The sequence below is a fragment of the Zosterops lateralis genome (genome assembly GCF_965231275.1).
Source record: "Zosterops lateralis genome assembly, chromosome: 5".
Taxonomy (NCBI): Eukaryota; Metazoa; Chordata; class Aves; order Passeriformes; family Zosteropidae; genus Zosterops; species Zosterops lateralis.
In genome coordinates, this window is record NC_139766.1 from 72,056,056 (window position 1) to 72,075,844 (window position 19,789).

Here is a 19,789-nt window from a genome sequence, read left to right on the forward strand (position 1 = left end):
AGTATCTCTCTGCATGGCTTGTGTTGCATTCCAAAAAGAGTCACCAAATGTGTCTCTAGATACCAGATTTCTCATTTTTCAGTGAAAAAACAAGTTGGGTTTGTTTGAACTTGCTTTCCTCCTTCCTCAGTTTTGGCAGTAGCCTTTTCTGGAGTATATTGATCTTAATTACAGTGCAGTCACCTACTGAAAGCCAACCAGGGCTTAATTTTCCTGGATAAATCCATTGGATAATGGTCTTTTATTTTTCTTGCACACAGTTTTACCGGTATAGATCCTGATCATGTTCCTTTCCTGAAAGTGGAAATATTTTTTACTTATGTTTCCTTGATTGAATTACAGAAATTTGTTAAAAGCTGGAAAACTACCTTTCAGCATGGATGAGACCCCAGCCAAACCACTGTTTTTTTTCCACCATAATCATGTTTCCTGGAGGTTTGGTGCTTGTATAATCCGTGAAGATTAGAGTTAAAAGGAGGCAGAAGCTTGAACTTCACTTGCTGTTGCAAGGGGAAACCGATGAAGAGCAGGAGCTGCCCAAATGTCACCAGGCTTTTGAGGACAAGTTGAATTGGGGGTTTCTGGGAAGCCACTTGGAAGGAGTGTGCTGCTGGCAGCCTGGAGCCCTGCCGAGCCCGGAGTTAATGGTGGTTAATTTTTAAAGGCAGGGGCGAAACTGGTTATTGTGTCTTTGTCTCAATGGGGTCTTTCTGCTCCCGAATGCCATTGCAAGAGCCCTTTTCTGAGTTCCCTTGACTCGACCCAGAGAAAAAAAGAAAATGCCTTCAGAGAAGTGATTTATCCACGCAAAACTTAGTTTTGCCATGCTGCTAACTGGCGGGGACAGTCTGTCAGGATGGTTGTAACGTCTCCAGGGATGCCAAGTGAGGGAAGTGGTGTTTATTAGGATTTAACATACAGAAAAAATGCAGGCACCCAAAGGGGCAGGTGTGTAGGGATGGATCCACCCGATGGAGCTTACTTTGCAGCAGCAGGGAGATGTGAGGAAAACCAGCACCCAGACATGAAACCAAGTGGTTTTGTAACCACCCTGTCAAGCCAAATCCTGGTGCTCTCCTAGTCAATGGAAGCATTGTCTGGACTCTCAGGCTGGCTTTGCAGCTTTTTAGATAAGCGGCTGTGAACTGCCAAAAGGGCAGTTTGTCACTGAACAGAGCATTTCAGAAGGTGGGGGAAAAATAGACAAGCGTTTTTCAAAGCATCTCAAAGGAGGTTGGCACCTTCCTCCTGCTGCCAATCAAGGTGAAGTGGCCTCCTGAGCTCCAGCCTCTGAGCTGGTTGGACCAGATGATCCTTGAGGTCTCTCCAACCCAGTGTCCTACAGTTCTGTGATTCTGTGGTAGTGCTTTTAGTGTGGAGGTGTGTGTTGGACAAGGGGGAATGGCTTCCCACTGACAGAAGGCAGAGTTATGTGGGATATCAGGAAGAAATTCTTGCCTATGATGGTGTCGAGACCCTGGCACAGGTTTCCCAGAGCAGCTGTGGCTGCCTCATCCTTAGAAGTGTCCAAAGCCGGGTTGGAGGGGGGTTGGAGCAACCTGGGATAGTGGAAGGTGTCCTTTCCCGTGGCAGGGGGTCGGAACAAGATGATCTTTATGTCCCTTCCAACCTAAACCAGTCTAGGATTCTATAAAATACATATATACACTGTGGCTTCCCTCTCCTGTGTGGAGTTTGAAGCAGGGCAGGTGATCAGGAAGAAGTAACAACCTGCAGAACCCCCCAACATGTGTGTTTAGCTCTTGTGCACCAGTCGGTCTCTGCAAGGATGGTAAGGAGTAATAGCACGTTTCCCTCTGTGCCTGGAATGGATGAGGTGTTTGGCAACATCAAAAAAAGGGGGGACAGAATGAAAAGAACTGAAAGCAGAAAGTGTGGATGCCAGAAACATTCAGTACTCCTTGAAAAACTGCCTGGCAATGGAGGTGGGCTCTACTGCAGCCAGAGACATGGGATGAAGGTCTCGGCATGCACAGAAACTGTGGGAATAAATATGGAAAATCCTCACCCACATGTGTGTAGTTTCCTCCCTCTGGGGGTGGGTTCTGTCCTGCCGAGCCCCTGCTGAAGGAGACTTCAAGAAGTGCTGAAACAGTCAGGGCTGCTGCAGAGATTGATTGAATGGGACAAATAGACAGTGATGAAACTCTGCTTGTGAGAAGAGCTTAATGGGCAGAAAATTGGCTATTGCAGCCGGAGGGCTGGTTGGGAAGTGCAGAGAGGGAAATTTCCTCTTGTCATTGTGTGGAAGCTTAAACTCAAGAGAAGAGCCTAGAGTTATAACTGTGTCCTTAAAAATGTCCCTGTACCCTCCATATTACCTAAATGAGGTAAATGAGCAGTGGTAGACTGGGTTATAGTTTGGCAAGAGGGCTTGTGGCTGATGCAAGGAATCTACAGTACTTACAGGGACTGCAGCACATCAAACCAGCTTTAAAACTGTATTTGGGGAGCAACATTTCAGTGTTGGAGAAGAAAAGGAATTTTTTGTTGTTGTTGTTCACTAGAGGAGCAGGAGTTTTGTCTTGTGCTTATGATGAGCTGTTGCTTTGTGGCCACATGGTGCAGTGATATTCATGGAGGTATGGGAGGAGTTGTGTGTGATCACGGTGTGCTTACAGTGTTTAAGGTAGCAGAACAGAACCCAGCAGGGTCCCAGAGAGGTGGACAGCACTAGTCTCTCCAGGAAGGAGACTGTGAAAGCCACACTGCTTTAAAAAGAGAAACCAAGAAAAGCCAAAGAAGGAAAATGGTGAGAATTAGGGAGTGATTTTTGAACTCAGTTCTATGTGGCAGCCACTGTGCTGCTGTTTCACTGGGGACTTGACTGTTGCTCTGGTCCAATGGAGGTGTGATGCCAGACAGCATCCTGTGTCTGTGTGACAGCAGGAAATGTTCCAGAGCTCCGGAGAAAGCCAGGCTTTCTCTAGGTGCTGATCTTTCTTTATTAAAGACTTCCTGCCAACTGCTCCGGGAGTAGCTCCTTAAAAATGTGCTGCCATAGCAGTTTGACACAACTGGAAGTAAGATGGCTGACCTCCAGGACTAGTCCAAAAATACCTTTGTTACTCATATTTTGCAATTAAGTGCTTGTGGTGTAGTTTATATCAGGGTTCATAACCAGTATGATTTGTCACTATGGACTAGTTTGTTCGTGAAAGTGTCGTAGGCATTGCTGCCTTTAATGCAATTAAGAATGGCACTCGGAGCATCTAGAAAATTTTAAAAATGTGGTATAGAAAAACAAATTTCCTGTTTTTCCATCAGTTAGGGAGCCAGTCACTGTTGATTAGCATCTATCTGTGGCATGCCTAAGGGGAATTGCATGGTCCACCTATGCCCAATTCCACACCCTTGGAGTTAGGGGAGCCTGGTATTGATATGAGTAGGCAGACCCTCACATTGTTAATACATAAAATACTTAGTTTGGCTCAACTGGCTAAACATGTGTCTGTGGGAGGCTATCTGTTCCCATTTCCTTGGGATTTTGCAGCTGCCTCTGCTTCTGGCAGGTTATGTAGATATTACTGGTCTTGGCTGCAGCTGAGACAAACAATCTTTGAAGGCAGAGTCTCCCTCGAGTAGAGCAATGCTGGAAAAAGCTCATCATGGGACTTGGGGTATAGCATGTGGTGGTCTCTCCATCATAGCCATGTGGCTGGAATTGGCAGGCTTCTTTTATAGGAGCTGCCTTTTAGGATAAGGGTCACCAAATTTTCATGAGATAGTGATGAGTCTGTTTAGAAGTTTCCCAGACTGATTGTTCACATTACATCCATAGATGAGTTAATGTGAAACATCTTTGGAAGAAGGGTCCTTTTTCTCTCCCTGCATCTCCAAGGAATGTTTTAATGAAGTATCTGTAGGCACAGCGCCAAAGACCAAGGGAGCTGGGAATGCCCAGCAAGGTGTTTTGTAAATGCTACCGTTCTTCTGGTACTTGAGAGAACACAGTATTAGTAAGAATTTGTCCAATACTGAAGATTTTTTGCAGATCAAACACTTAATATATGCCATGTGCTGCAGAAAAGCTTACAGCACAACATGTACAATCATGCAGTCCCACAGTCCAGCAAAAAATGGATTATTCCAGAGACAGTCAGTGCTGTTCATTATGTCTGGGAAGGGGCACTATCAAAGGATAGGGTCAGTTTGCTCCAAGATAGATCAAGCACTTTGAATAGCATTCTCTGCACCCCAAGAAATGGCCTGCTGTGGGATCCAGGTAGTGTGGGGAGCATTCATTCCAAGTCCTGCCTGTGGAAAGTCTAATCTGCCTCACAGCCAGCCCGCCCCAGCATGGGGTCAAAAAGTAATCGTTCACAAGCAGAGATGCAAAACAAGCAAAAGAGAAATTCTCACGCTTGCTTAGAGTGATTAGCTGGGGAGGGGATCACCCAGGGTTCTGTGGGACCCCAGGAAGGGCTGATGTGTGACCTCGGGGCAGTGTTCCCGGTACAGTCTTTCCAAAAGCAGATGTCACGTGTAAGTCCATGTGCACTTACCTTCTTTGGTGCTGTTCGGGAATAGTTGTGCTTGGTGGTGCACTTGAGGAATCAGGATATCAGTTCTCACCTGGGCTGTTCCACAGAAATTGGTGTTACCTGAAGTTATTGTTCTCCCTTATCTAAAGGAAATAACAGTTCTTACCTGTGAAGTTGCAGGAATAGCACAGAGGGTCTGTGTGCTCCAGAAGTGCTGGACAGTATTGCTGGTAGAGCAGGAGAGCATCCCGTGTCTTACTCTGTGGCCTTGGCCCAGTGTGTTGGATGCCATACAGGAACCGACAGAGGTGTCCCAAGGGATTGTTTTCAGCAGCTCCTGGTTTTATGTGGGATTCTGTTCAGGTTTGTCTTCAAAGGAAGCAGGTAGGACTGTGGGCGGTCAAAGCCTCCCTGCTTGCCTTTAGCTGGTGTCTTGTGTTGACACTGACACACAGTTAAAATTGGTTTTGGTAATGGAGAATTTTGGAAGGGATGTAGCTGAACTGGAAAGGAAGCAAGTTAAAATCTGTTTACGGGTGTCTGCCCAAGTGTGTCACTGCTCTGACCGTGGATGGGTTTGACCTGAGCTTTGAGAGAGGGAACGCAGCCACAGAAAGCAATGGGAGTACGATTATGTCCTGTTTTAATTTTTATCATGTCCTATTTCCTGCCTGGAAAGCATGTTTGACAAGCAGCTTTCCTTGATACTGGTTCCACAGGCTCTGGGGAGGAATTTGCACCAGGTCCCTCAGGGATTTCTGTACCTGCTGACACACTTAGAAGTAACAGAACTTTATCTCTGGTGGTTCCTTTGGCCTCAGATGGATGACAGCAGTTGGCTGAGATGCAGGTCCCCAGGGTCTTCAGAAGTGTCCCTGAAAACAGCCAGCTGAAAAAGCAGGAGGAAAAGCATGTTAGCTGGGTGGAGAACAAGCTATTTGACCTGTGCATCAACACAGATACCCCTGTCTTCCATCCTGAGGCAGCATCATACACCCAGAGAGCCAGGCTGAAACTGTTTTCTACCAGCCAGTCCCTTGGCACGGAGGCAGGAGGTGACTTTAAGATAGGGACCGATGCCACAAAGTCCTCCAACATTTCCATGTCCGGCTCTGCCATCGCACTAGGCAGTGAGGGAGGGCTGCCACCAAAGCCATTGCCAGAGCAGGGCTGGGAGGCTCAGCCATGCCTGATTTGAGGTTGTTGTGCTAGAACATGTCTCTCCCTATTTCTGAACTCCCTGAGATTCCTCTCTCTTGATGGAGATTGATTTTTGCCTTTGGGAACCTGAGGGTATACATTGTGCTCAGAATTGGCCTGAGCTGAACTTGGAGAAACTACTGATGTGTTTGCTCTTGTGCAAGTTACAATTTTATAAGCTGCCTCATGGACTGTATGTAGCTGAATAGAACAGGAAAAGGAAGAGGGGGAAGAGAGAGACATCTGCCATGGATGGCATTGCCTCTGTATCTGTGTCGTGTTGGAACATGCAACCCTCTGCAATTGATATCTTAATTCCTCTCCCATTAAGGGGGAAAATACAACCCCACCCATGTAAATTTGTGGATTAGCCTTTTCTCTGCTGAAAATGTCTGTTGACCATCAAGTTGTTCTGTTGAATAAGACAGCAAGGAAAGCAGTATTGATGAGCCTGAGCCGCTCCTGGTGTCAGCAGTACAGGTTTGAGTAGCTCCTGAGCTGGACAGCCGAGATGGAAGTGAAGGTGATGGCCAAGGCTGGGGCAGGCTGGCGAGGTGGTGCTCAAAGGTCAGGCAGGCAGAGGGCTGAGGGGTCACCCTTTGGGTTAATGACTCTCCAGTCCCTGAGCCCGGTGCTCAGCTGGCTGCCCGTGCTGAGCACACAGTGTTCACCTGGAGATTAAGATGAAAATATGTTCTCCTTGCTAAAGAGAGCACATAAACAACCCATAAACGGCCCATTAACCCACAAAATTGCAATAAAGAACATGTGGTCAAGCGAGCATCAGGGACCTGTGACCCAGCAAATGCCCTAATGGGATTGTGACCCTTATCATCGGCCCTAAATGTGGATAATGGGAAATTACCAAGAGGGAGAGGAGGGAGACAAGAAAGAAGGGGTGATCGGACAATGGGCACCCAGGTCCAGTGTGCAAAATACTGTGGAATGATCATGTTATGGGTGGGAATATCAGGGTAACACTTCCATATAGTAAAACCACTTCAAAGTGACTCAAGAGACACTTTTCCCATTGGCTCCAGTGGATGCCTTCAACAGCTCAAGAAGCTCTGCAGTCCCTTACAGCCTTTTCCAAGCAGCAGCCATCTCTGTGGTCCACCTTGCTTTTTGAAGCAATAAGATGGACATGTATTTTATTTGTTTTCTAGCTGCGATATTAGAATTCTGTTTGAATATAAAAATCTATTGAGATTCATTAGTGCAGGTAAAGGAAGAGGACAGTGGAACATGCATGATACGGATGGATAGCCTGGCATCTCGTTCTAGCCCCCTGCCATGAACAGGGAGACCTTCCATCAGCCCAGAGCCAATTCAATGCTCCAAGCCCCACTCAGCCTGGCCTTGGACAATTCCAGGGATGGGGCATGCACAGCTTCTCTGGGCAAGCCTGGGCCAGGGCCTTCTGGGTAGAATTTCTTCTTGAAATCCCATCTAACACTGCCCTCTTGTCAGTGGGAAGCCATTCCCCCTTGTCCTGTCACTCCAGGCCTTTGTCAGAAGTCCTTCTCCAGCTTTCCTGAAGCCTGCAGGAGGCTAAATGGCTTGTGATGGGGAGGCTGCTGTAGCAGCGGGGCAAGGTCCTTGACTCCCAGGAGATTCTAAGGACATTTATGATTACAAATATACTTTCAGTCAAAAAGAAACCTGTATTACTAAAGCATCATCACTCTAACTGAGTACTTTAGGAAGAAAGCTATGAAAGTTTATTTAAGGAAAAGAAAGAGGAGTAAAGGGCATGTTGTTTACCGGTTTCTTTTTTCCCATTGCAAATTGAGTCTGTTTACCCTGGAAAAATCAGTGTGGTTGGACACCTGGTGTAATTAATTATTTTGCAAGAGACAGCCAGCTGATCTTTTGAAAAGAAAGGAGTTTTTAGCAGAACTGTTCAAAGTTCATAGTCTGCTGTGTATCTCTAATGCTGATAAACATCCAGCAGAAGGGATGCCTGTCTTAAAATTTCACATGGTCACCCTTTTGTTTTAAGGTGATATGCTGAGAAAAAGGCTGTAGACCCCAAGGAGCCCTCCAGCAAGGTGACTGGTGGTGTGGGCTCCAGTTACCTTTAGCAGATGCCCTCGGGCCTTGGGATGGGGACAGTGATGTTCTCGGGTTTGAATTTTGAATCCTTAACCTGGAAAGGGTTTCTGTCCTTTTTCTCAAGCTTATAACACAAACAGACTTTGCTTGTGCTGTGTCTTGAGTGTAGTTCTTTTGCCTAAACAGGCAGTCTTTTCCAACCGGGACCAGTTGTTTTTTTTCAGTGCACTGGTGCCTGACTAAATGCATTGGGTTGCATTCTTCATGTATAGATGAGACAACCCTTCTGTTAAGTATTCCTGTGTTTTCCAGTGGTGGGCTGGGGAGGTTCCAGCCTGCCTTGCAGGCCAATGGCAGCCCAAACCTGGCTGGCAGGGAGGGAGGGAAAAGCCAGCACTGGGATGCTGTGCCAGCAAGCCCCCAATTGGTTTGGCCGGAACTGGTTTTAGGTCATATAAAAAAGGGGTGAAGGATCCAAGCTGCTCAGAGAGTGGCAGGTCCTCAGGCAGCACCACAGAGCACATTGGTTCTGAGCTCCATAGTGCTTATTTTTACAAGGACTGCAAATTGCTGTAACATAGTTAAGGTCTGTAGGAAGAGACAAATTTTCCTGAACTTTACTCCCAGCTTGAACTTGTAAGAAGTTCAGTGAGAGGCAAGGAAGGGGAGAGAGGGAGATAGAGGCACCCTCGCTCACGCCCCTGCGTCCGCAGTGACAAGGATGTCAGATGGCAAAGGCAGCCTGGAGAAACAGCTGAATGGCCTTGGGGAACAGGGCAAGGAGAGGAGCCGCACGTCCCTGGTCATCTCGCAGGCCGTTAACCGCAGTATTTTCACCTCTGCAGTCTCCCCCGCTGCCGAGCGCATCCGCTTCATCCTCGGAGAGGAAGATGACAGCCCCGCGCCGCCGCAGCTCTTCACCGAGCTGGACGAACTTCTGGCTGTCGATGGACAGGAGATGGAGTGGAAGGAGACTGCAAGGTGGGTTGGTTTTCCTTCACCCTGAAAGGGAAGGGCAGCCAGCAGCGCTCCCATGGGAGATTCCTGTTTTAGTATTCCATTGGGTAGTATCTGTGCTGCAGGACCACATGGAGAAGCCACAGAAAGGAGCCTGTATAGTTCAAATTACTGTTCTTTGATAAATGAGAGAATTTTAGGGTTTGTTTAAATACTCCAAAAGAAGAACTAGGAAAACGATAGAGTGCCAGATTGATTACAATAGTTTGCCTGTGGAGAGAAAAGGATGCGCTTAGTTGTGCTTTGCAAAGAGAGACATGTCTTGGCCAGAATTGCCAGAAGTTACTGGCTGAGTCAAAAACGCTTCAGTACTGTTGCCCCAAAGTAGCTTTTGAGCCTGGTCCCACCTCACACCACAGGCTGGGAAATTTTAGCTGTCCCTGTCCTAGTGAGTTACTGATAGAATTCATTCTAAATAGGAAAAAAAAGTTTAAAGGTATTTTCTTGTGAAGCAATTATTCAAGATGCATGTTAAATGCTGGATGGGATTACTTGCTTTGAGTTCCTTGGTTGGGTTGTTTGATGCTGCTGTTACTTTGGTCAAAAAGCCATGACAAAAAAGCTGGGATTTTTTTTGGGTCTGGCTGCTACAAGTTACATGTAGTTTTTATATCTGAACACCACTGACCTATTCCCAATTGTCCTCACTGAGCCTGGAGGGTTTTCCTTCTCCTTTATAGTGGCTGGGCTAAACTCTTTCCCCACCTCCCTCTCTTAAGGGCATAGTCTGTGTTCAAAGTTAGCCCCTGTCTGGTCACCTTAATCTTCTTTACCTGTGATTTAATGAGCTACCCTACCACCTACCCCTTTACCTCTTATCTTGCTTTATTTTTGCTTCTCAGTTACTTGGGGAACTTACTTAATGACTTTTCACCTTTTACTCTTTAACTTCTGACTTGCTGCTCATCCTTTTCTCCCTTTATTGCTCTTCTTTCTTCTTACCATGAATTCAGCACTTGCTGATTTAGGCGTTTTTACACATCTTTGGTAGGAGTGCTGCATTGAGCTGTGTATGGGGTTCTCTCCAGGGTTCTTCTCCCAAGCAGCAAACCACAGGAGGAGAGGAAACAGCCTCAAGTTGTGCCAGGGGATTTTTAGGTTGGATATTAGGAAAAATTTCTTCACCCATAGGGTTCTCTGCCCCAGGTAGTGGTGGAGTCCTCATCTCTTGTGAGATTTAACAAATGTGTAGTAGATGTGATGCTTAGGCACGTGGGTTGGTTGTGAACTTGGCTTTGCTGGATTAATGTTTGGATTGGATGACCTTTAATTTCCAAATTGGCCCAACCTCCTGCCTTTGTGGGTAGTGATCTTATAAACTGTCTGATTGTTCAGGATTTTTCAGTACATTCCTGAAATTACCTAATCTTGCACCACAGAACCTCCTGAGAGCTCCTGAGCGTCTCCCAGAGCATCCAGAGCTGTCTGGCACTGTGTGGCAGTGGGCACAGGATCTGCCAGCTGTTTTGGGGTTGTTTTACATCTGCTGCTGCAGAACAACTAGGAAGCTGCATGAGCAGGTCCTGAACACAGGAAAAAGTGCAGGGCTGTGTGGATAGAGGAGAGAGGAGCGGACAAGAAGAGACCTTGTGGGGTTGATGCTCACTCTGGCCCCAGTGTAGAACTGCACAGCTCCCAGCTGGGGAGAGCAACACTGTCTGCACACCTGGTGCAGGGTTAAAGGCTGCACTCGTATTTGAGGGAACAAACAATCAAATTACCTTCCTCATCTCCCTCCTGCTCTATTCTGACATCTACACATTTCTTCTGTCTGCTGCACCTCACTCCCGACAGCCCTGTGAAAGCTGTGTTGATATTGTCAGGTGTAAAAGAGTGAAGAATAAAAATGTAGCAAAAAAGATAATAACAGAAGTTTAAAAAAATCCATATCCACCATCCCCTCATTCCTTTTCTCTGTAATCCCATCACCTTCCTGCCATCTCCCTGCCTTAAAGAGTGAGAGTCCCCACACTGTGGTGGACAAAGATACTTCACCGAGGCTCACAACAGGCTGGGGGCCTCCAGCTCTGCTGCAGGTCTTTTACTTTTTCTGCTTCACTCAGTATCCTATGACCACCTCTGGAAGACAGGCATTCCCATGTTAGTGCAGCCTGGTTAGTGGAAGGTGCCCCTGCCCATGGCAGCAGTTTAGGACTAGTTGATCTTTGAGGTCTCTCCAAACCCACACCACTCCCTGACTGCATGAATTGAGCAGGCATTTGTTTACCCAGGTTTGCAAGTTAATATTTGGTTTATTGTGTTGGGATTGTGGATTGTAGTGAGAAAAGTAAACAAAAAGCGAATATTGGTAGTTGTGAGTAATCACTTTCCCTGGAAGAACAAACACTGGTAATTTGCAGCCTTCTTGCTGTTACAGGATAACTGTAACTCTGTCCCACATCACACAAAGCCCCTGAAGTGCACAGATTTGCATCCACCCAGGTCCTTCAGGTGTCCTAGCTAACACTTAGTTTTTGTGAACTAAAAGGCCCTTATTCATTGGAGATGAAAATCAGTTTTTTTAGCTTGAGTTAAAATTCAGCTTAAAAAAACCCCAAAGTCTCAAAAAGAGATTATTGAAGTTTTGAAGCATAATTGATTAATCCTTGAGTAATAGATTTTTCAAGATTAAAGATAATTTTGGTTGCTGTTAATAATATTCTTTTGAACAGATTTATGAGCTTCCTTGCCTTATGTGTGGGGGGCTTTTTTCTTAATAATCCCTTTATATTACTCACTGGAGTTTTCATTTTCCACGTATATTAAAATGGTGTCTAAAGAGGGGATTAAAAAGCATTTCTGCTTTGCCATTAGGGCATATTGAACCACCTTTTCCTGCACCCCCAGTTTTACACCAAAGCCCTTGCTGGATGCTGTGGTAAGGAAGAAGGTGTGGGCCAGGTGAGATCCCCCAGCCCTGTGTAGGAGCCATGTGCTCCATCTCTGCCTGCTCCAGAAGCCAAGGGCAGGGTCAAGGCTGCAGAGGGAAGTGGGGGTGGGCTGCAGCCCAGGGACGTGGAGCCTCCTGCTTCCCTGCTGTTGGGATGTAGTTTTAGGGGTGTAAAGAGTGTTTTGCACAACCAGGATTTTACCCTTTGCTCTCACCTTCCATTAGAGATAAGTTTTCTGGATTTTTCAGACCTGCTTGGTTAAATCATTAAACAGCAGCTGGAGGGAAAGAATGAGCTCCTTAATTTGTGCCTTCTCCTTTGGTGGCTCGCATGTTCTTTAAGAGCACTTTCAGACGTGGTTGGGATAGGCTCCTCTCTTTCCCCCCTTCGTCAGCCTGTGGGTGTGGGACAGCAGTATTCCATGCTGCCTGCATCTTGGCAGTGGCTGATTCCATATTTTATCACCTGAATTGGAATCACAGAATCGTTCAGTTTGGAACAGCCCTCTAAGACAATAGAGTCCAGCCATTAAACAAGAAGTGCCAAGATAGCGAAGGACAAGTCACCTTATTTCCTTAAATGCTGATTTATTTCCCTGCAAGGAGGCAACAGCCTTAACCGCATCTCATTGCTCTGCCCTGTTGTAGGTGGATCAAGTTTGAGGAGAAGGTAGAACAAGGTGGGGAGCGATGGAGCAAACCGCATGTGGCCACCTTGTCTTTGCACAGCCTGTTCGAGCTGAGGACGTGCATAGAGAAGGGCTCCATCATGCTGGATATGGAGGCCTCTTCCCTCCCACAGGTGGTGGGTAAGTGCACCTGTCTTGACTCTTTCCCTCACCCCTTCCTCAGAAATTTTTTTAACCCTGGTATGGTTTTATGGATGGTTTTAATAAAAAAGCATTACTTCTCCAATAAAAGAGGGGAAAAAAAGAACAAGGAATAAGAGGGGAAAACTAGAAAGCACCTGGAAAAGGATGACAGGTAGATGAAAAGAGTCCTTCTCAGTGCAGGAAGAAGAGTAAAAGACATCAATTTAATTTATGTTCACTATGGAAAAGGTGACATGTGAAAGGGCCACATCTCTGGGGGCAGAGATACCCATCAGGTACCGTTTCTGCAGAACAATGCGGGCCAGGAACTGCTCTTGGGTGAGGTGTTCAGCTGCCCAGTGAAGGCAGGTGGGGCTGTGTTTAGGATGGGATACCCCCCCACCCTCGTCAAGGGAGAGGAGAGAGCACCCCCAGCAGCAGCTGGTGCTCTGTTCTGCAGAATTTGTACAGTCAAATTATCTGTGGCCCAGGATGGTGCTCAGTGACATGCTGGGAGCCAGATCATGTTGTCCGTGGCGTGTGAGAACTTAGAGAAAATGAATTTTCCAAGTGAGCCATTCAGTGGAGGGACAGCCAACCAAAATGCTGAGTTTAAGAGCCATTACATTAAGAGATCTAAAAGAGCAAAATTAAATACTTCCTTTCCCAAAACTCAGTGTTTTGAATGATCATCTCAGGAAGTAAGGTCAAAATTATCCTGGCTTGGAACTCTCCCATACACTGGATTGTAAGATTTGGAGTTACAGATGCTTCTGGTGTTAAATACAAAGTTTTGAACTTAGTTTTGCAAGTGCTTATGGTGACATTTATCTTCCTTTGCTTTTGTGTCTGTGTATCCAAATGCACAGCTTTGCAAAGTTTTAACAAAATAAAACCCCCAAGAACCTCTCAAGTTTTCTGCTGAAGGTGAACCTGCTTCAGAAGCTGATGTTCATGGTCTGAAACCTTAAACCCTCAAACATTAAATTTTCTTTTGAAGTCCCTTCGAGATGTCACCTTCAATCTCCTTCTTCAACACCCAAATTAAATCTAATTCCTCGGAGATTAAATTATCCATCGGTGGCTGCTGTTGCTGTGACACTGTGACACTGTCATGAGCAGGGTGTTTTTGCTGGTCCAGACCCTTAATCAGACAGGTAGGGATATCCAGGACTGGATTTCCAGGATGATTTAATCATGATCAGTTGGCTTATATCTGGTAGTGACACACAGGAAAGGAAAACTCCCAAGAAAAACTCTCTTTGTTTTTTGTTTTTTATCAGCAACAGGAAAGGGAAGTGCCAGATAGAGAAGGATAAACTTGAATGAAGGTTCTGAAGGAAATACTCCAAAAATCACTAACCAAAACCATGAGCAAGAAAAGCTTGTATTAAAATAACACTTAACAAAGGTCAGGTTTTTGCCAAACATGTTGTGTAAGGGTACCTACGTGTGTATACTCTCCCTTGTCTTAATTTGAGAGGAAGAACTAGGCTCTTCCTTAGGGATTTGAAGAGGCATTAATTCTTGGGCAGCACATAGAGGATGACTTTCTGATTCACTGAGTTAGCAAATGTGATGCGTGTCCTGCCTCCCCCTTGCCACAACTTTTATTATTAGCACAAATAAAAGTTACCAGCAGACAAATATGAGCTGCCACTTGCCTTCAGGGGACAGTGCATGAACTCAAGTCATCAAGGGACCAACTTCATGCAAGATTTACTGCTCAGGGGACATTCTTCATAAGTCTGGCCAACTTTTTGCCTTTTTCCTCTGGGACAGGGGAGGAGAAAGGAGGGAATTGATGGGAAGTGAGCAGGCATTGAGGACACCTTTTCTCCTGGTGACTCGATGAAAAGTAAAGCCATATAATACATCCTGTGGTAACTGGAGCAAGTTCTGCTGTTTGTAGTTGCCGTCACTTCAGTCCTGCAAGTGAATGATTTAATTAGTGGCTCATCTCCAGGACTACTTCCTATCTTTAGATTAGGTTTTACTGGGGACCTGCAAGGTGAACTCAGCCTTGTTGAATCTGATAGAAGTTTTTCTGTGTGCTTTTTGGGAGCATCATGGAACTTGTGGTGGAGTTATAGCATCTTCATGAAAGTCCAGGCTCAGAGGGGATTCCATTTCTGAGCTAAGAACCAACTTACCCTGGTCTTTGAAAAAGACTCCGTGGCATGCAGGAGATAGCAGAAGGGAATCTCAGTGCAACAGGTGTGTGTTAGTGGCTCATGCTGGATGGAAATGCTTATGTTCTGTTGCAAGAAGGATGTCTAAAAGAGATTTTCATACAAATAAAACTTGACTTTGAGATGGTAAGAAAGCCTTCAAAAAAGCAGGGTGAAAATGCCTCCAACCCCTCTCTCTCTGCCCTCCTTGGAATCAGTTTTGAGCTCTGTGGTTAATTTTGTTCTCCCCTCCCTCCCCCTTCCTGTGCCTGCCACAGAGATGATCGTTGACGATCAGATCGAGACGGGGCTGTTGAAATCCGAACTGAAGGACAAGGTCACCTACACACTGCTCAGGAAGCACCGGCACCAGACCAAGAAATCCAACCTGCGCTCGCTGGCTGACATTGGAAAGACCGTCTCCAGTGCAAGTAGGATGTTTTCCAACCCCGATAATGGTAATGCAGAGGCTACCTGGCTATAGCCTTCTCTGTCACAGCAACCCACCCGCCCAGAACTAACTGCGTGGCCCTGACACTGCTTTCCTAACCCCCGTGGGAGCAGCGAGACCATGCTGATGGCACATCAGCGGGGGCTCCACAGGCTGCTTCAGCCGTGCCATGGCGCTCTAACCACATCTTCACTGGACTGACAGGGACTCGAGGGGCAGGCAGGAAGGTGGGAGGTGCTCTTGCAGCTGGTGTCTAGGAGATGTTTAGGAGCAACAATAGGAAAGAGAAATTCGCAAAAAACTTGGGTGGCACCTGAACCTTTTCAGGCACTGACGACCTGAAACATTTGGGCAGAGATGAAGCTTCCATGCACGTTCCCTGTCTGTAACAGACAATGCCAGTGGCACTGTGAATCAAAAATGACCGGCAGTAACATCTAGCTTGCATTTTATTGTCATGCAATCATTGTCCAGTGGGGTAAAGCTGATTTCCATCTTGCTTTACTCATCTTAAAATAGTTTTGTGGTTTGTGTTGTGAATATGTCTCCTCTTCTCTCTAAAAATGGTGTAATAGGTAGTGCCATGTTGGTAATGGTGTCCCTAAATGTATATGTGTGTGTGTATGTATATGCAGACAGCTATGGAGGCCTGAGCACTGACTCAGTGCTTACCCCTGGGTGGAGATTTGGGGTATTCTTGCTCATAGTAATAAAAAAAAATGAGGAGTTTTAAGCCTCTTGTCATGCCTTGGAGTTCTCTCAACTGCCTCCTGTGGCAGTCTGGAAATTGGGATAAAAGTAGCCATTTAAAAATACCCAGAAATAAAAGCAGGTGAAGAAATTCTTTTCTTCTTGCTCCACCAAAGGCCTCTTAGCTTGCTGTGTTTGGCTTCTAAAACTCACCATAACATTCCTTCGTAACCTATTCTCACACTTCCTTAATATTTCCTGCCTTGTATCATCCTTTGATTTTGCAGCAGGAGTGTGTGTGCATGGGGAGACTGTTTCTTGCTCTGGATGATGCCTGTTGTCGTATCCAAGTGCCTTGATAGGGTGGTGATGGGGCGAGTAATGCGAGGTGCAGTAACCTGAGCCAAGGGAGTGTTCTCGGACTATCCCTGCAGGAGTCCAATGGAGCCAAGGGGGACTGGACTCCAGGGAGAGCACTGTGAGGAAATTACAGCTTTAGGGAAGGGGCTCAGTGTGGCCAGATGAGTCCTGTAGCTGGAGGAGCCATGGGCAGGGACTCCTGCCAGACCACATTGCTACAAGCCCCAGCCGACCTGGCCTTCTGGATGCCTTCCCATGGTGTGCTCCCCACAGTTTTGATGGAAGGCATCTGCTTCCTGTTACCACCTTTGTGACTCCGACCCTTTTTGGACCTTTGATGGCCAGGTTTGCTGTGAGGAGTGGAATCCTGGCCTGCGGCCATGGTTGTGGGAGGCTGAGCACCAGACAGACATATCTGCAGCTACTGGTGCTCAGGTGTTTCAATTGCCTCTTGTAGGGGATGTCCTCAGTTCTTGGCTGCAAACCTCTTTTCCTGCATGTAGGTAGAGCTTAGCCCAGGAAGAGTGATGCTGGCAACGGGCATTCCTCACATTCTCATTCAGCCCCTGCTCATTTTTTATGACTAAGGGCCTTTACTTGGATTTTAAGTGTGTTCAATTTCATTCATTTCTTGTTCTTGTTTGAATGGGCTGTGCAGGTCCTGCTCAGTTGGACTGATTCTCCAGGAATTCTTTCCTGGTCTTGCCATCACTCACTCATTTTAAGTTGTTCTGTCTCTGTTCTCCCACCTGGGATATTTATGTGCTCTGAGGATGTATAACACATTCTGTTCCATGACAGTACAAGTGCATTGAGACTTTAAGAGGGCGAGACTGACATATGGGGGAAATACCTTATGAATAGTCTTTACTGTTATTTATTATTTACACTTTAATGAAAAAGTAACTACAGAATGTGTTTGATCAGGTTATACCTTGGATTCAACGAGTCTCGTGTGTCCTTTAGACAGATAAAAATTTTATGAGGCCAACAGGAATGCAGCTGTCTCTTAGCGTAGCTAATCACCATGATGACTGTGCCACCAGCCCCAGGCACTCCTAAATTTCCCTAGAGTTTTTTTCCGGATAGGTGTTTGCTTTCATTTCAGTGTCAGTGAAACTTCCATCCAATATTGATGCTGCCACCAGGTCTGAGCATCTGCCTGCCCTCTGCACAGCAGCTTTATAGGTTGGTGTAGCCACCCCCTGCTTGACTGGCTCAGCAGGGACACCTTCTGCAAGCTGGCCAACCTGCCCTAGAACACTTCCAGGGGTGACATCTCTTTGCTAGATGTGGGATTTGGAAATTTACCCTGGGCCATGGCTCAAAAAAAATCCTGAGGTGCCCCTATCTCACTTGGTTCAGAGTGCTTAAATAACCGAAGTCTCCAAAATGTTATTTTCAACTTCTGAGATGAATGAGCCCCATGCAGTTATCCCAGATGCCTCTAGAAATTGAGAAACCTAAGAAAGAATAATGTACTGCCCATCTCCCTGCCATAACTGATCCTGGAGCATCTCTGTCCTTTCCCAACCCTCCACAGGGGTGGCTCTGTGGTCCCTGGGAGCAGGTCATCCTCAGCCTCCATCTTTCATGACAGTGCTCTGTTTGAAGGTAAGGTAGTGATCAGATGGACAGAGACATGGCCAAGGTGAGCTCTGACACCTGCTCATCTTCGCTGCATCATAGATGTTGACGTGGGTCGTGCTGTGGCAGGATGTATTGTCAGGAATCCCTTTTCTCTGGGAAAAGAATTGGGCAAAATAGGCTAGTTTCTTGTGTGCCATGGATAGAGGAGGATAAATCACCACACTCCTTTGCTGTCTGTTCAGTAGGAAAAAGATGATTGCCAAAACTTTGGGCATACAAAGCTAGACTAAGTGATCCCTCCACGTTACCTTGTGAAGACACAGCCCTTTTCCTTGCTTCCATTGGTAGAAGGTTGAGCTGTATGAAGTGTTCAGCAAGGATATTTCCATGTTATGTGTTGATGGGACTCCTGCAGGGGTTTTTGATGTTTTTTTTACAGGTTTTTGTGTGTGTCTGGTTTTGTTGAGTTGCTTTTGAAGAGTTCTTCATATCCCTTCCTGGCACAGCCTTTGTCCTGCACCCCTGGAGCAGTACGTAACACCTGGGCTAGCAGCTCTCCAGCTGGCACACCTTGGGGTTTGCCAAGGTATAACATGGGATCTGGGGTGCCTATCCCTGCTGCAGGTGCCCAAGGACTGATCAGTATTTACCAGCTTTCTGTGATGACATTTGCTATCCATTTTGAGATTTTTCTTTTAGAGCTTTGTGCCTACCAGTGTTTAGCATAATTTAACACCTGTGGGAGCCTTTAGCAAGTGAGAAATGATCAAATGCTACTAAACTCAAGCTGGCAGAGCCTGTAGAAAACTGTGATGTGTTTTAGTGTGTGTGTTTAACCACTATAAATAATGGCACAGTCCCATTACTGCGTGGGTGCTGCCTAAACACCTCCTGAGCACTGTTTGTTCACACTGTGCTGGCAGCATGGTTTGGAAACAGTTGAGTGGAAATAGCAGGCTGTTGGCAAGGTGTCAGCTGAGGCACAGACAGGAGGGCACCTGCCTGCAGGGGGAGAAAGGTTTTATTCTGTTGTAGAATCCTAGAAGAGTTTGGGTTGGAAGGGAGCTGAAAGACCATCTCGTTGCAGCCCCCTGCCACTGGAAGGGATACCTTCCACTAGCCAAGGTTACTCCAAGCCCTGTCCCTTGGACACTTCCAGGGATGGGGCAGCCATGGCTCCTCTGGTTCAGCATTAATCAGTTCAGTGTTTTTCACATGAACTGTGACCTCAGTGCCTTTGTAGCTGAACAGTGGCATCAGCTGAACAATACCAGCACAGAGGAGACCAGCTGAAATCAGAAATGAGGAAAACTAGCTGAGTTTCCAACTCAGAAATGAGTTTGAAAACCCCCTATCAGTGTATGTATTGGCATCATTGGAAGCATTGCAGACTAAGGTGAGCATTTCCAAGTCTGGATTGGTGTGCCTGAGTATGTGTGGATGGGGTCAGGATGCTCAAAGTTGCCTCCTGGGACATGACCTGATCTTTATTTTCAAAACCCTGTTGTTACTGGTGGTACTGCAGCCTGGAACTGTTCAGTGCCACCAGCACTGCAGCCGCTCACTCACTTCCTTGAGATCTACTTCAGAGATGCCTGAATTTCAGATACCAGGGATGGAAAGCTGTGTCCAGCCCTGCCAAGTGAACGCTGCGAGGTGGAGCTGCAGAGATGTCAGGATCTAAATGAGTGGGCTTTGGTCACCGTACTGTGCATCTCAAACCTTCTCTCCTGCCTGGCTTCCCTGTACCACTGCTTGGGCCATTCTTTCTGGCATAATTTTATTTTCTTTTCTTTTAACTTTTCCCCTTTGCTCTCTTCCTGCTCTTTGCTGCTGCTCCTGTCTCCTGCTTGCCTGGCACAAGCACGCAGCCCTCTCGAGAGCTCCGTGCCCTGCCTGGCCACCCGCACCTTGGATGATGAACTGGGAGTGCAGCGCAGCCCCAGCGTGGGATGGCTCAGTAAGTGCCGGGCCGGGCTCAGGGCGGGCAGGCTGGGGCCAGGAGAGGAAGAGAAAGTGGGAAGTCCCACTGGCCAGGCTCCTAATGC

At 46.6% G+C, this 19,789-nt stretch overlaps 1 protein-coding gene across 3 annotated transcripts in view; it reads left to right on the plus strand.

The window, feature by feature from the left end:
- SLC4A4 (solute carrier family 4 member 4) overlaps positions 1-19,789 on the plus strand; it is a 113,944-nt gene that overhangs the window by 55,262 nt on the left and 38,893 nt on the right. For 2 of the 3 annotated variants that reach the window (XM_083861776.1, XM_083861777.1), the window contains exons 4-6: positions 8,606-8,741; positions 12,316-12,476; positions 14,929-15,108. In XM_083861776.1, coding sequence (XP_083717902.1) covers positions 8,606-8,741; positions 12,316-12,476; positions 14,929-15,108 — 477 coding nt within the window. The remainder of the gene's footprint in view (positions 1-8,605; positions 8,742-12,315; positions 12,477-14,928; positions 15,109-19,789) is intronic. The other variant, XM_083861775.1, reaches the window with a different exon arrangement.